Source organism: Apodemus sylvaticus, chromosome 6 (genome assembly GCF_947179515.1).
Source record: "Apodemus sylvaticus chromosome 6, mApoSyl1.1, whole genome shotgun sequence".
Classification (NCBI taxonomy): Eukaryota; Metazoa; Chordata; class Mammalia; order Rodentia; family Muridae; genus Apodemus; species Apodemus sylvaticus.
Window position 1 is genome coordinate 95,169,573 of NC_067477.1, and position 16,172 is coordinate 95,185,744.

A 16,172-nucleotide genomic window follows, 5' to 3' on the forward strand; every position below is an offset into this window, starting at 1 on the left:
ACTGTAAGTAAACCCAATAAAGTTATAGTTGAGGTCCTTTATAGAAGTCACCAAGGACCACAGGAACAGGATGATGGCTCCAATTGAGCAAGTTTCATGTTCAAACAAAATACACTTTAAGTATATGAGCCCAAACCTAAAGATTCTATTCCGTCAGACCTAGGGAAGGGACACTGCCACCACCACCAGGAAGCTCTCAAGGCAACCCCAAAACAACTTACTATGGTGCTATCCAAACATACCCCACCTCATTTCCCTTGATCACAGAAGTGCAGGGTATCTAACAAGAGGGTACAATAGTCCACACAGTTCCCACTGCATGAGAAACAGTAGCCACAGCTGCCAGGTTCTCCACATATTACTGAGCAGGGAAGGGCAGAGAATAGGAGTAAGAAATGCTTCTTTCTATGTAAGTTAACTCTTTTAAAAATAATATTACATAAGAAATTCAATGTAATAAATTGTTCCTGTGGCACACAGACCTGGTTAGTAAACGTCACACAAGTGCTATAAGGATCGAAAAGGCAGCATTGAGAACCACATCAGAAAGTCAACAAGCCTTTTTGATCTATCTGCAGAGGTGCAGGGCCTTTACACTGCAGCATAAGAAACACTTTCAGTGACAGAGCTGTGTTGATATGTTGCCTGAGAACTTTCTGACAGGCAAGCATGTAACTTCTGACACCAGGTGACTTAGTTATTAAAAGTCTGTTTTCTCTGACATCTCACTGGGGCAAACTTATGGTACTATCAACTAAAAGCATTCCACTTTCAGGCAGACAGAAAGCTAAGGGCAAACACAGCCTAGAGGTGAGGCAAAAAAGGTGGTTATGTCAGATGTTTTCCTCCTCTTTGAAGTACTACATACAGTTAGCAACTCAGTAGAACTCCACAGGTTGTACACTCAACCCAACTGAGAGAAGCCTTCCACCAGTGAGAACTCAAGAGCAAAGAGGGCCCGAGTCTGAGTTTATCAGGGAAGCTCCCCACCCCCATTAACCATGCAAGAGACACACAAACTCAATACCCGTGGATGCATGCGGTTTGGGGTGGACCGGGGTTGACAGGTGGACAGGGGTTGATGGGTGGACGGCCTCCATGCTAGAGCCTGTTCCTTTCTTACAGCTGAGCAGGCAGAGCTGGCTCAGATCATCTTAATTATTGTGGGGAATTGAAAATCCACACCAGGCTAACCTGGCTCACACTCAGAGCAACCTCCTTTACACATCTTCCTGTGTATACAGGAAGATACAGTGACAGAAGCCAGGAGTGAGCTGGACAGAGGGACTTACTTCATCAGACTCCAGGTCTGCAGGGACCATATAAGCTTGGAATTTTTGACATCGCAAGTTTTGGGAATGAAATTCTGCCATTAAAAGCTGCCCAGTCTGTAGCACTTGGTGGTAGCAGCCAGAATGGGCTATCTTCCTCCCTTCCACAGGGCACAACTGTGCACTCTCTGTTTCTTCCCATTCTGAGTGACATTTGGTTCAGAAAAGAACCAACAGAAGCACACTTCTGAAACATTTTATTTAAGGGAAACACAAACTAAAATTTGAAGAGAATATAAATTTCTCTTTGCTGTAAATAATGACTATACTTTCTACACTGTATTTTCAGATTTCTGTATTTGATTCTTCCCAGGAACTGATGTCTGGGAAGCATATTAATACTTAACTTTTCTAATACTTATTTGGTCAAAGGGCAATGACACATATGCCCTTTTACAGTGTTACTGAGGAAACACCAAAAGATGTTCATAGTATCCTTTAACATCACAGAACTGTCCTTTTCCTCAGCAAACTAAGCAACAATCTAAGAAACAAGTTTGGTATTGAACAATAGTCAGAAATCAGCTTGGGGACTACAGTAACACTGAGATGACTCTTCTGAAGTCATAGCTGACCTAACGATGATGACCTGCAGTGACCACTGGCAGACCTCTGCTATCTCAGGACAGTCAGAGCACAAAGTTCTGAACCCTTCCCTTAACCAGCTTTTCAGGACTTTGGACAACCATCAGCTTGCTCCTCACAATATTCACCATATAGCAGCATCCTCCGTTTCCTCATATAAACCAAACATAGGAGACACAGGGCCAGGTCTTCTACTCCTGACAAATACTCAGGGTCCCCTCCCTCCCCTCTCTCAACACCATGCCTGCCCTTTCCCTTCCTAATCACCATCTTGCTATGCACACCAGCCCTCCCAGGTGTCCTGCACGCTCAGCCTGGCTGGCATTTCAGTGTGATATTTACTCTATCCGTAGGGGAGGGGTCTTCTTCTCTAGCAGCTGGCTTGGGAAGCAGGGGTCAGTTGGCTGTGCAGCACCACAGTTACTCAGAATGCTGAAAGAAATAAATACCTGCATGGAGCTGCATGCTTAAGAAACTATGACACCTGCACAAGCCAGATTCTGGATAGCTGGGAACACACCACAATGGGCTTCAATTAACTTTCATACATCTTCAAAGTTTCTGACTTCTAATAAGGCAACTTCTATGAAGGAGATCTGCATCACCCAAGAGAGTAGTTTGCAGAACTGTTCCATACACTAGTGGAAAGAGCACACACAGCACAATGTACTGAGGGGTCTATTGTTTTGGCTTTTCATGTGTTGGATAAAGTGCTCACTAACAAGTAGCTGGTGATCTCTTGATCACCAGAAGGAAATGAAAAGTGGCAGAATTGCCCTGTTGTGGCTCATAAGTTGAGTTCCAGAAAACCTCCCTTCATCAGGATGCCCCAACATGCTGGGGTATACCAGCTGGGCATGTACAACATGCTAGGAAGCATTCAAGCACAGTGGCCCAGAGTTAATACACCTACTGCATATTAAACCATCACATAAGCATCAATCTAGCCACGAACTCAAGGAGAATTACACAAAGCATAAATGGAAGATTTAAAAAAAAAAAATCCTCAGGGTGGAGAGATGGCTCAGTGGTTAACAGTCTCAAATTCTGTTCTCAGCACCCACAGGGTGCAGCTCCAACATTAGTGGGTCCTCTTCTACCCACAAGATGGCACCCAGCACACATGTGGTACAAAGACATATATGAAGGCACAACACTGGAGCCTTCTCTGGTGAGGTGAAGCGTTCCCAACACCTGAGACAACAGCCAGATTCCAAGTGATGGTAGCTGCATCTGCACCTGTGGCAGTAAAGCCACAAACCCAGCAGCCCTGTAAGAAGTCAGCAAGCCTGTGGACTCTGCTTCATTCCCCAGGCTGCGGGACACTGGTAGATCTTCCCACAGGATCACTGACAGGGGTCTCTGTCTCATAGAGGTGGTGATTCATTTCTGCCACTGGGCCTAGTGCTCCCTGTCCGTGGTGCTGAAGACACAACCTTGCCCCAGACCAGACTCAGCCCTTACAGGGAGCACAGCTCTTACAGGCAGAATGCTTAGGAAGAGCAAGGACAACAGCCCAGGACTATTTGCCTCTTTTGGAAGAACATTTGATGGGTCATAGGCTGGGCTGCAAGTCTTTCCTATTAGAAGAAACACCCATCTCTGCTCTGTATCCAACTCCTCTGGGCTAAAGGGTCAAACAAAAGCAAGTAACTAGACTGTTCAAGGACAAGCTGTTCTGCCGAGATGGCCTCAAGAAGCAAGGTCCCCGGTCCCTGACTTGTTCCCTTAGTGGGAGGATTAGACACACTTCTGACCTGTAGGGCACGAGCAGCAGCAGAGACAATACTGGGTACCATGACCTGAACTCCCACACATGAGCACAGATTTTTTTGTGAAACTTCAGGTGATAGTATAGTCACTAGTGTTCTGCCGTCATGCAGTTACCATAGGAACCCAACAGAAGGATGCACAGGGCTCCCAGGTCATTCATACAACTGCTAGTGGGACTATAATTACTTTCAAGTAAAACACTTAAAACAAGCAAATGTGAGAAAAGTGTGCAAGGATGTACTGAAAAACCAAGAAGAGGGTGAGCTATTTTGAACAATAACACCAAGGTCAAACTCAAGAACACTCCAGATGAGTCTGAGGACAGCCAACAATCACACGTACTGGGTCAGCTATTATAGCATGTTCACAGGCAGAAGGCACCTGGGCAAGCACTTTAATACCCAGTTTCCTACAGGGAACACAATGTGCCATGCCCTTCTGAGTGGCGTGTGACCAGATTACTTGCAATGCTGGAAGTCAAGGAAGCCACCCTCAGGTGCCTTATCCCCAGGTAAGCTGGGAACCTTCAGGATAGGACTGACCCTAAGTGACAGCTCCCCTGCCGCAGCTCCCTAGTGCTGCTGTGCCTCTAGAGACACGCATACACATGACAACTATGGCCACACACCAAGGTTTGCTTAATCTGGTAACACACCATGTGGCGTGAACTCTGCACAAACCTCTGTAATGCGCAGACTCTGTACTCAGGCGGTAGTGTGACAGCATACAAGTGTTCTCGCCTGCAGCTTAAGGACGCACTGGCTTCCCCTTGCCCGTGAGATGTCAGTACTTACAACGCCTCTGGACAAGCAAATAGCTACTGACCAAGTAGAAACAGCAGCCATGCAAACAAACCTCCTAGGGCTAGCACTGAAGCCAGGAGAGCCCCACACAGCTTGACTGTGACAGAGTGACAGACTGGTCCTACAGTGCCCAATTCCAAGTGCTATCTCCAGGTGAGTCCTCTAGCAAACATGACTCACTGCTTCCTGTTGGGCACGGTACACATTCATAACAGCCAGGGGATGTTAAAGAGCCATGGCAGGCTGTTGTGATCAGGGTCTCCTCTAGGGACCATGACTCCTTAAGATCAGGTCCCTTGACGTTCACCTATCATCCTTGAACCCTGACAGAGTGTGTGCAACAGCTCTTTAATCCAGTTTGCTGGGTTGGATTTATTTAATGGGGTGAGCTGACCACTCGCAAAGGACCCATGTCTCCTCACAGAAATGTTCACGTGGGCATGGGCAATCACACTGAAGTGTATGGTACCAAGTAAAGAGACGATTCCTGCTGAGAAAGACACGCAGTGATATCTGAAGCTATGGCCACTGTGTGGAGGGCCTCGGTAGATAAAGCCAGCTTCTAACCACATAGAGAGGGACTGCCCAGGAGCTCCACAAACAGTAGTCACATTTCTTCATCTCCACACATGCCACAGGACTGACAGAAAATAAAGGACAGAGAGCTGGAGGGACCTGGGGACACTCCCAGGCATATCCTACCTTCCTATGGAGACCACAGGAAGAGAAAGGTGTGTCTTTGAAGCTGAGATGATAGGCGATTGTTATAAATGCTACATGGGGTCAGTCTGGTCTATTATTCTGTCAGGTGACTGCAGGCAATATGATTTAGAAGAGGAAGAAGAGGGAAAGGGTGGGACACCTTGGTGGGAGATGTTCTGGAACTGTGAGTAATCACTAAAAGTGACAAGCAAGTATAAACATCGTAGGGGAAGAGTAGCAGAAGTGGGGAGCAAAGGGAGCAGCGGATGAAGTGAGGGAAGCTGTGCACACACAGCACCTGAGCAGCCTTTAGGCTTCCTCCCCGTATATGAAATATGTAGCATCCTACCAGGCCACGTTGCCTTGGGCCGTGTTGTCAAGGTGACAGAGCAGCTCCAGGGTCTGAGCAGTGCTTGCAGGGTCGTCAGGGGACTCGTGGCTTCCGGACTCTAGTTCCTTGGGCATCCTCCACACAGCTGCACACGCCTGGACTCGACTGTCTGAAGCTAGCAAAAGAAAAATGTCAGCAGAGCTCTGTCCACATACACTCAACACTTACACCAGCCTATAAGCAGGGCACACTGCTCCCAGAAATACTAACGTGCAGGTAGCAGAGTACCTGAACTGCAGGCTCCCAGCTCCCTGCCTGGTAAGCCATCACTCTGCTTTAGAGAAGTTAACCTCCTCAAACTCAGTTTCATCCTCTTCTTTGACAGTGGTTTTTAAGAAAGGGAACAGGATAAAGGCCCTACTATAATTGCCAAGCCATGCTTGGGATTTCTATTCATAGCTTCATGGGATCACAAACAAATATCAAACACTGAGATGTTCTTCATATGTCAAATGTTCTCTCTTAGTTTGCCTGCAATGACCTGTGTCTGGGCCAAGAGGGCAGGATTACTTGGAAGTGCTACGAGCTGAAATCCATGTGTGTTCCTCATGGCAAGCTGGCATGTGGGAAGAGAGCATCCAGGACCCAAGGACACCTGCACAGTGCCCTCTGTGAGCATGACCTGTCTTCTCAGCTCCCACTGCAGGGGGCTTCCTACCATTCTCAGATACTGGACACCCAGAATTCTAAAGGTACTCCAGGGATCTGGGCATTCTTAGAGTACCCTGAGAAGTCATATGTAGATAGAGAAAATAAACTCATCTGGAGACAGTGGACTCTCTCTGGGCATGTGCCAGGACAGGCCTTGGGCACTCCAGAAAATATCTTATAAGAGAGGGTGTTTAAAAACACAATTTTAATTAGATTTTAAGATATACTTTTAAAATTTGCTATCCATTTGGCTTTAGTTTGACTTGGTTTTCATTGTGTTCCTGAGGCAGTCCCATGTAGCCCAGGCAGGCTTTGAACTATCTATATAACCAAGGATGGTTTTAACCTCCTGATCACCCAGGTTCCACTTCCCAGATACTGGGACTACAGCACCAGCACTCACCGGAAATGTGCCAAATAGCATCCTTTTGTCTTAAAGATTACCTCAGTGAACAGTCCCTGGTGTGAAATCTACTCTGTGGGGTTGAACAGTCCCTGGTGTGAAATCTACTCTGTGGGGTCATGGGGAGTGGGGAGAAAGAGAGGGCCCCGGTGGGAAAGCTCTGTGGGGTGACCAGGGTGGGGTGGGGTGGTGGCAGGGTCAGGAGATATCCAAGCAGTTATTCTGTGGGGCCCTTTAGGTCAGGGTCCCTGGTGTGAAAGCAGATTCTCTTCCCCCGGAAGATCATCTGTCTTCCCCCCCAAGCTCCCCATACCCACATCCCCACTGCTCACCAAAGTCCTTGGTTAAGTCAGTAAGTAATGAAACTGTGCTTGTGGCATAGTAATTCCACTTTCTAATAAGCTCTCTCCCTTCAATGTCCATACCAGCCGGCAGGTCCACTCTGCTTACTAAGTGTCCTTCCTCTCTATTTACCCTGTATTATTAGCCTGAGCTATAGCCACACCTGGGCCTACCTTAACACAACAGAGAGCAACTGCGAACAGTCAAGGTAATAATACTGTTGATAGACTCTATGCTTGCTTCAGTTCCCATACCATTCTGTATCACACCTCATAAAACAAAAAGGATCTGTTTCTGTTTTATTCTTGCTTTGTGTGTGTGTGTGTGTGTGTGTGTGTTTCTCCTATTTTGTTTTAAAGACATATACCCACATGGACAGACACACAGAAGATGGAAAACAGATGGCTCAGTGCCAAATAACCTCATGTACAAGCAAACTGACTCTAGGCAGCGGGGGGAGAAAGCTTAGAGCCAGCTTGCTGACATCACTCAGAACCGCACTGGCAGCACCTGGCTGCCCACAGAAGCTGGGTAAACAAAAGAACAGGCTAGGAAAAAAGGTCAGGCACAGTGGCCCAGGCCTGCAATCCCTCCATCAGGGAGGCTGAAGCAGAAACACCATGTGCTATATAGAAAAACCCTGTCTTGGCACAGACAAGAAAATATACACAAAACCCAAACAAGAAGAGGAAGGGCAGCTAGCTATCTGTTCTTAGAGCAGAGATATGCCTGGCACAGGCTGGAAGTATCTTGGGCAGAAAGGTGATATCATAATAGATACAAACCCTGTAAAGCATCACACAGAAATGTTAGGTTCATATTAAAGATGCTTAGAATTCAAATGAAATGGTAAACTCATAGAAAGACCAACATCAACAGAATTAACAGAAGAAATAAATTTCCTGACTAGACAAGGATCTGCTTAAGGCCTGGAGAGATGGTCGTCTGGTGAAGGCCCTGGGCCTCAAGCCTGAGACTGAATTCAATCCCTGGGGCCCACATGGCAGAAAGAGAGATTCAATGCCTACAAATTGTCTTCTCTTCTTCATATCTGTGCATACACATACATGATAAATAAGTACATAAATGAATGAGTGAAAACTTAATTCTTACACAGAAACCACTAAGCTCAGCGAATTACACCATGAATCTCCCCCAGCATTTAAACAAAAGGCAAAATATCAAGTACGATAGTTCCTGACTATAAACTGTCCCAGCAGTTACAAAGGAGAAAAAAAAGACTGAAAATTCAAAATTTGCTGTGCTTCATAGTAATATCCTATCTCAAAATGGGAAGAAAGGAGTGGGGGAGGAAAGGGAGGAGGGAGAGAGAAAGAGGATTGAGGAGTGTGAGAGGACAGAGAAGGGTGGAGGGAGGACCAAGGAGGGAGGGTGCAGGGAGGAAGATTACCTACTTAATAGCAAGAATCTAGAAGGAATTATAAGATATCCTATGGCCCCATCTTACTAATATAGACATAAAAATGATAATAAATAAGGCTCAATGGTGTATACACATAGCATCCGTCACATGGAAATGAGGCTGGGCCAGAAGATGGCTTAATGGGTAAAGGCACTTGCCTCCAAGCCTGGCAACCTGAGTTCAATTCTCAGCACCCACAGAATGGAAGATGAGAGTCGGCTCCTGCAAGCCATCCTCTGCCCTCCACATGCACACTGTGGTCTACGTGTATCTCCAACACACACGAATGAATGAATGCACACTTGAATGAAATAATTCAAACATAAATAAGGAAATGAAATTGATTCTGATTCTAATACCACATTAACAAGACAAAGGGGAGGGGAGCATGATTACCAAAAATAGAGAAGCAACCAAAGCAGTTCAGTGTTGTTTCAGCAACACTCTTTGCAGACTAGAAATGGGAGAAATTTACTCAGAGGGGGAGGAAAAGACAAGGGGACGGAAACCTGGGAGAAGAGAGAATTGGAAGCGAAGGGGAAGTCCTACAGACATGTAAGCATGAGAGTGAAGTGAACAACTGCCTCTGAGAATGGGAAGGGACAGCTTCGCACGGCCAAGGCCACCGAACATACTAAAAGAAGAGCTATGCCATCTGTGTGGGAACGGAAAAGAAGAAGAAGTCACACTGCCCATTGCTAGCTAGAAAATGCACATGAATCTGCATCACACTGTCAGGAGCAAAGCATCTGAACATAGGTATGAAACTCAGCAGTCTATCTACTGGTATCACATCAAAACTAAAGGTTTAAAATGATGCCAAAGAACAGCACTGTAGGCTACAGAAATGGCTCACAGTTAAAAGCAGCATGGCGCTCTTCCAACGTGCTGAGTTCAGTCCCCAGCACCCAAGTCAAGCAGCTTCCAACCACCTGTACCTCTGCCTCTACAGCCACCTACACGCATGTGCACACACACACAGACACACACAATTAAAATTAATAAACCCCTTTTTAAAGGCACTACAAAATTTAGTGTCAAATAATATTTTACCTAAAAACGTGTGTGTGTGTGTGTGTGTGTGTGTGTGTGTGTGTGTGTGTGTTTAAACAAATAACACTGACAAGAAAATACAAACAAGTAAAGAACTGGTGGAACAGGCCATGTTCATGGATGGAAGCTCCAGCACTGGGGACATTTTATGTGGAGTAGAAATCAAGAACTTGCATGAGAGTGGGGCGGTGATGGCTCACACCTCCAATCCCAGCACTCGGGAGGCAGAAGCAGGCAGATCACTGAGGTCCATTCCAGCCTGATCTACAGAGTGAGTTCCAGGACAGCCAGGGCTACACAGAGAAACCCTGTCTCAGAAAAAAACAAAACAAAGAACCTGCAGGAGAATGAGCACATCCAGATACCCAACAATCTTGAGAAAGAAAAACAAAACAGGGTGATTTCCAAGCCAGACGTCAGTTTTCTGTGGGTACAAATGGGCACGTGCTCCAGGAGGACAAGAGTGCAGAAAGGACTTCTGTCAAGAAAGTCACTTGATGATCAGCCAAGAGTGCACAGAGAGGCCTGTCCGCAAACGACGTCAGTTTTGTATCCATATGAAAAAGGCACCCTTTTCCCTTCTGTAAGAGTCCCGAACGCCAAGTGCAGAGGACAGCTGAAGGTGAAGGTCTAAGAGGAGCCAGGACAGCAGTGTGGCTGGGCATTTAACACATTTCATACCCTCACAACCTGAGGCCAGCGGAGTTCTTCACAGCAGAGGCACACTGGCCACTAGGAGAAAGACAGACAATAAGCAACTTTAAAATTAAGAACATCTACTCACCAAAACACATTATTATTTGGGCTTCACCAAAATAAAATATGACCCTATTAGAAATGAAGCCAAACAAAGGAGGAAAAGTAAAACAGGGAGAACCACTGTACGACAACAGAACTCACAAAGGACTGTGTCCTGAAGTTGTAAAGAACTTTTCAACTCCATAATAAAACAGAGAGCACATTTTAAAAAATGGGTGTCAGACTGAATGAGACACTTCAGCAATGAAGATGTATAAACGGTCAGCATGTTCCAGGAATGATGGTCCACATCTTCAGTAATTAGAGAACTGCAAAATAAGACTGAAGACACCCCATACACAGCAGGACAGCAAATGCCTAATGCAAAAAAGACAACTTTGAGTATGTGAAGAGTTGACAAACCAGATCTCTCACGGGTTGAAGAGTAAGAAAACAGCACACACACTTCCAAAACATCAGCTGACCCAACAATCTCCATCTTGGACAGCCTGCTCAAGCTTTGCAACAACTTCCAACCATCTGGCAGCTAAGCCTGGCCCTTCCTCTAGTGAGCATGCGTAGGCTGCTGCAGCAAGTCAGGAAAGGCCTGAGCAGTGACAGACGAGGAGAACTGAGGGGGTGAAATGAGGTGGTTCTCCCAGGGGTTCTCCCAGGGGCACACAGACTGGCATCCAACAGCAGTGTTTCCTGCCTAGCATGTGCATGTGTGTACACACAGATACACTGAAAAGGACGAGGGTGAGTGAGCAGAAAGCTGAGAGAAGGCAGCCTTGACCTGGGCTCAGCTGAGCCAGTTTAACCATGGACCCCACTGACTATAGAAACAGCAGCCCAGGGGTGAGGAGCCTTCAGTCCTAGAACAGTGTACACATAACACTCATTCTCGTCCGCACCCCAAATCACCTGCTGCCGTTCACTTGAATGGTCAATCACTGAGCGAAAAGTAACGAACACTTAGATCTGGCAAGGCCTACCCAGAAAGACGTGTGCTCATACTACCACATGGTGATCCAAGGTGTCACCATGGATATATTTGGGGACCAAATGTCAAATAAAGTCCTGGATTTTACTCACAGAAAGCACTCTGGGAGTGGGCCACTCTGTGCCATCTCCACAGTCCATACATATACAATGACAGCCGCAGGAAAGGCAGTTGGGGGCTGTCCGTGGCCTGTGCAGTCAGAGCTTCAGAAACTGCTGGCTCCCCTCATACTGCCAGAGGGTAGTAGAGATTTCAGCCTGCTCCCTCCAGAAAAACAAAAGGGGGGCTGAAAACTGGTCAGATAAGCAGCAGGAAGCAGGGGACAGTCTTCCATGGAGTTTGTCTGCTCCCTACAGCCTCTGCATGCAGTCTGAGGCCTACAGACAACTTCATAAGACATCACACTGACTAGTACTTGGTGACATCATGCTGACCAGGCAGGAAGAGAATGCAGAAGGCCTCAAGGGCAGGAGATGCAGCCACCCAGAGTCAGGGACCTGGCACTTGTGTCAAGGTTCAGAAGGCCAAGACATCCAGAGAAAAGCAAGAGCTCTGTGTCTGCTCCATGGAAAAAGAGACACAGAGCTGGGTGGTCCTACTCTACAGCCAGCCCAGCACAGACACAGAGGTTGCCAGTTGAGGACCAGAAAAGCCTTGTAGAAAGTTCAGGAAAGGAGGAGATGACCCTGTCACATTCCATCTGGAGGCCCTGCAGTATGGAACATATCAGTGGAAGAAGGAAGCAGCATGGACCTCATAGCAAACCCAGGAACAGCCCAACACTGCCTTCAGATCCTGAAGCAAGGCCCTCTGTCTCCAGCAGAGTCTCACATCCTTTGGAGCACAGCTGACAATACTGCTGGACCAAAAGGTGGTCCCTAAGTCATGAGTCAACAAGTGTCCCATATCACTCAGGAGACCAGCTCAGTCCTATGTAGCTGTTCTGAAGCAAGGCAGACCAAGAACATACACCCAGAGCCAGGATAGACCAGAGAACATGCAAAAGCATAGAGAGGAGCCCAGGCCTGGCATGACCCACTGCCCCCATGCACACAGGGCTGGGGCCCCTTGCATACACGGTCTTAGGAACCTACACACTTAGTGGGGCAAGAGGAAAAGGCAAAGTTGGTGAATTAACAGGGAGGGCTCAGCTTAGAGGTAAAAACTAAAACTACACAACAGGCATTCACATCCATTCTTAGGAACTGCTGACCAGACAGACAAGGAAGAAACTATTCAAGACAAGACCTTAATCACTGCTCTGTCGTCAAGCCAAGCAAGCAGAGATGACACACACTCAGGGCATGACTGAATAGGCTTGGCTAGATAGTCAGTAGACTAGAAAGAAGAGATACACCAGAAACAAAGACTAATATTCACCTGGTGACAAGCAGATGCTCCAGCCCCACCAACCCTCAAAGAGCACTCTCAGTTCTCACTGTAACCAATACCTACTCCAGGCTTGAGTGTGCCCCTGGGCTCTGAGCCAGTCAGTGCACTGATGCCCCAAGTATATCCCCACATACAGGATCTGAGCAGGGAAGCCACTGAAGTACTAAATATGCAGACTGACCCCCATCCGTGTTGGTGACCTTTTCAAAGATGGCCAGGCTCTGCAGAGGGCGACCCAGCAGCACTTTAGCTGTGAGCCAAACATCACTGTGCCCCAGCAAGTGGCAGGGACAGTGAGTGCAGTGTCTCTACTTTTAGTTATCAGAAACTGTGTGTATTTATGACAGACAATATTATGTTCTAAATTATGTAAGCCCTGAAATGAAAAAAAATGAAACCAAATTAATATAAGCTTTACTTTATTTTACTACCCCTAAAATCTACTCCTTTACTGACTTTTAAGTAAACACTAGATCACATACTGTTTGTGATCTATTGGTCACCATGAACCTTCCCTCTTGTCTTAGTGAAATCTGTGTCTTTAGACCAACATTCCCTTTTGCCCCACCCCAGCCCCTGGTTAACCACCATCCCCTCAGCTGTATGGCTGGATAAAATGGAATAATGTAGAACTGATCTTCGGTGTTTGGCTTGTTACACCCAGCACAATGCTGGCCACACTCACCCCATGTCTGATTAGTTAGGATCTGCCTGTTTCCTAGGCTGAGTGGCATTCTGCTGTGCATGTCCTACCACTGCATCCACTTTCCCCAGTCATGGTCATAGCACAAGTCCCACTGCAGCCCTCCTGTCCCCACAAGCCTCATTTTTCTATTTCTCATGAGCACTTCCCCAGCTTCCTGGCCTACCTACACAGGCCCACAGAAACCCACAGGTGTGGTCATTCACACCTTTAATCCCAGCACTGAGGAGAAGGGGGGGGGGGGAAGGGAGGGGGAAAGAAGAGGGGAGGGGACAAGGGAGGGGAGAGAGGAGGGGAGGAGAGGGGACTGAAGGAGAGGGAAGATCAAGGGATGGAGGGATGTCTCAGCCCCACAGTTCCAAGTTTGACACCCAAAACCCAAGGACAAAACAAACTCTGGAGAAAGTCTCCTCTGACTTCCACAGGCATGCTGGAGTGTGCCCACACACAATCTCAGACACACAATAAATAAAATTTGATTTTTAAAAATGACAAACTAGGATATACATGAGCTATAGCACAGAGTGTTTTCTTCCTAAGGCCAGGTAGCCTCGCTTAATGCATTTCCCATTTCTATCCATTTTCCTCAAATGTTCATGGAAAGCAGAGACGTTAGTGTTTTTCACCATCATCCCTCAGCATGCATCTCTCACTGCTTGACTTTGAACACCTGCTTGAGCTGCTGACTGGAGCTGCAGGGCTGGAAAGACAGCTGCGCAGTGAAGAGCACTTGCTGTTCCTGCAGAGGACCTGAGTTTGGTGTAAGACCCAAGTCAGGCAGCTCGCAATCACTCCAGCTCTAGGGGCTCTGACACCCTCTTCTGGACACGAAAGGTGCACACATGGCATACATAGATATACACAAACAATGGACACACAGGCAGGCAGGCATGTGTGCACGCATGCACGCACACGGGCACACACACACACACACACACACAGACAGACATTTTTTTAAAAAAGGAAGTAAAAAACCATTCGATGTATTTTGGCTGGGGACTAGGATAGGGTTTACAACAATTTTAGAAAAATCCTGAATGTGCTTCTGCTGTTCTATACTGTTTATTTTTTCAAAGTTGTCTTCTCAGCATTGATCATGATGATCATGAAACCAAAATACTGACCAACTTTGAAAATGTTGAAGATGCCCTACATCCTTCAGTATCATGCATTCAGCCAATATTCAATTCTCTGTGTGAATCCACCTCATATGTGGGTTTTTCCATCTTTAATATAGTTAAATTGCACATACACCAAAGAATTGTTTTAAAAGCAATTTCTTTATGAATGTGAACTGTATGATATTCACAACTACTTTACATACCTAAGGTAGCATACATGTTTCTCAGGCAAAAAAAGGTGGGGCTAAAGTGGAAAAGTATAGCGACCTTTCCAGATGAATCCTCCAGATGAATGTGAACGTCAAACCAGTTAGCAGAGACACTGCTAGAAGATGCCGAGGGCTAGAGTACAACACCCGTGTCCCCATCCCAGGGCCTGACCACTTGCTTGCGCAGTGGACACAGCAAACCTTATCAGACACCTTGCAAAATGGTGCAAATCAGCATTTATCAGTCCTAGCACCAAACTGTCAGCCCTGAAAATGCACATAGGAACCATGCTTCACAGACTGAGCAGAGAGTATTTAATATGTATGAATATGCAGGCAACAATAAGAATAAAAAAGGACTTATTTTGAAAGAGATCGAGGAGGGGGTGTATGGAATAACCACTGGAGGGAGGAAAGGGAAATGAGAAATGCTGTGATTATGTTATAATCTCAAAATTAAAGGGAAAATGTTGTGAATCAATACATTTCTCTAAAAATTAGTAAGTAAAAAGCAAAAAGGACTGTCAAGTATATGTAAATTTATTTTGAAAAATTGCAACTTCTGTTCCAACGCTTATACTGAAATTTTAAAGGGTTCAAGAATGCCCAAAATTACTCACAGAAATATGTTAACACACAAATACGTCAGGGAGACAAGAAAGCTGCAGGTGTCTCACTCCAGCACAACTGCCAGTACCATGGCCCTGGAGATAGAACCAGCCTAATAAGAACCGTGGTGTCAGTCCAAGGAAACAGTAGGCACTACAGGAAACTCTGCATCCTCAGAAGCAGATGAAATTTAAGGTAAACAGAACTAAGCAGGAAATGCAGGAGGTATGCCACAGAGACACAGAGATTGGCTTTGAAACTCTGAGGATTTCCATAGCTGCATGCATCTCAGCAGAGCAGTCGGTGCACATCCAGTGGATATCAAAGAAGCAGGGGAACTTTCAAGGAGGAAAGCCCACCTTCAGAAGCAATGGGCTCTAATAACCAGGGAGGCATTGACTGGGCTTTCATCTCTATTGTAACATGTGCCTGAAATAAGGTCCTATGATGTAAACTTACCTGGGCAAAAGTAATATTATCATGACTAGGAGCTTACAGAGGGCACCAGGCACAGATCCTGTTTAAAACAAAGCCTTGGCATGGCACAAGAGATAAGGTCTGTGTGCAAACAAGACAGCATACCAGGCCCAGCCTCTGGACAGAAGCAGGCTACCACAAGGAATCAGGATCTGCATACAACCAAGCCAGAGCACTGCGCCTTGGCTATATACAGCTAAGCAGAGAGCCAGGCTCAGCCTCTGTGTACAAGCAAGCCATAGCACTGCTGCACACAGCAACCCTGTTCATGTTGACAGAGAGACAGAGAGCCCCAGGACAGCTAAGCTAGAAGGAATTCAACTGTCACTCAATAACCTGACCTCTCTATATTAGCAATGAGGAAACTGAGGCTAGATGAAGGTAACCGACTCTTCCAAGTTCACAAGGTTCATGATACTACCAGCATCGGTAATAAAATAGAGACTCTTGCCTCAGAAAAGGC

General features: G+C 46.3%; 1 protein-coding gene across 3 annotated transcripts in view; it reads right to left on the bottom strand.

Moving 5' to 3' along the window:
- Positions 1 to 16,172, bottom strand: part of Eipr1 (EARP complex and GARP complex interacting protein 1) — a 486,194-nt gene that overhangs the window by 403,360 nt on the left and 66,662 nt on the right. For all 3 annotated transcript variants that reach the window (XR_007978380.1, XM_052186013.1, XM_052186012.1), the window contains exon 4: positions 5,544 to 5,700. Coding sequence is in view for 2 of the 3 variants with exons in the window: in XM_052186013.1 (XP_052041973.1) it covers positions 5,544 to 5,700 (157 nt within the window). In the remaining variant the exon portion in view is untranslated. The remainder of the gene's footprint in view (positions 1 to 5,543; positions 5,701 to 16,172) is intronic.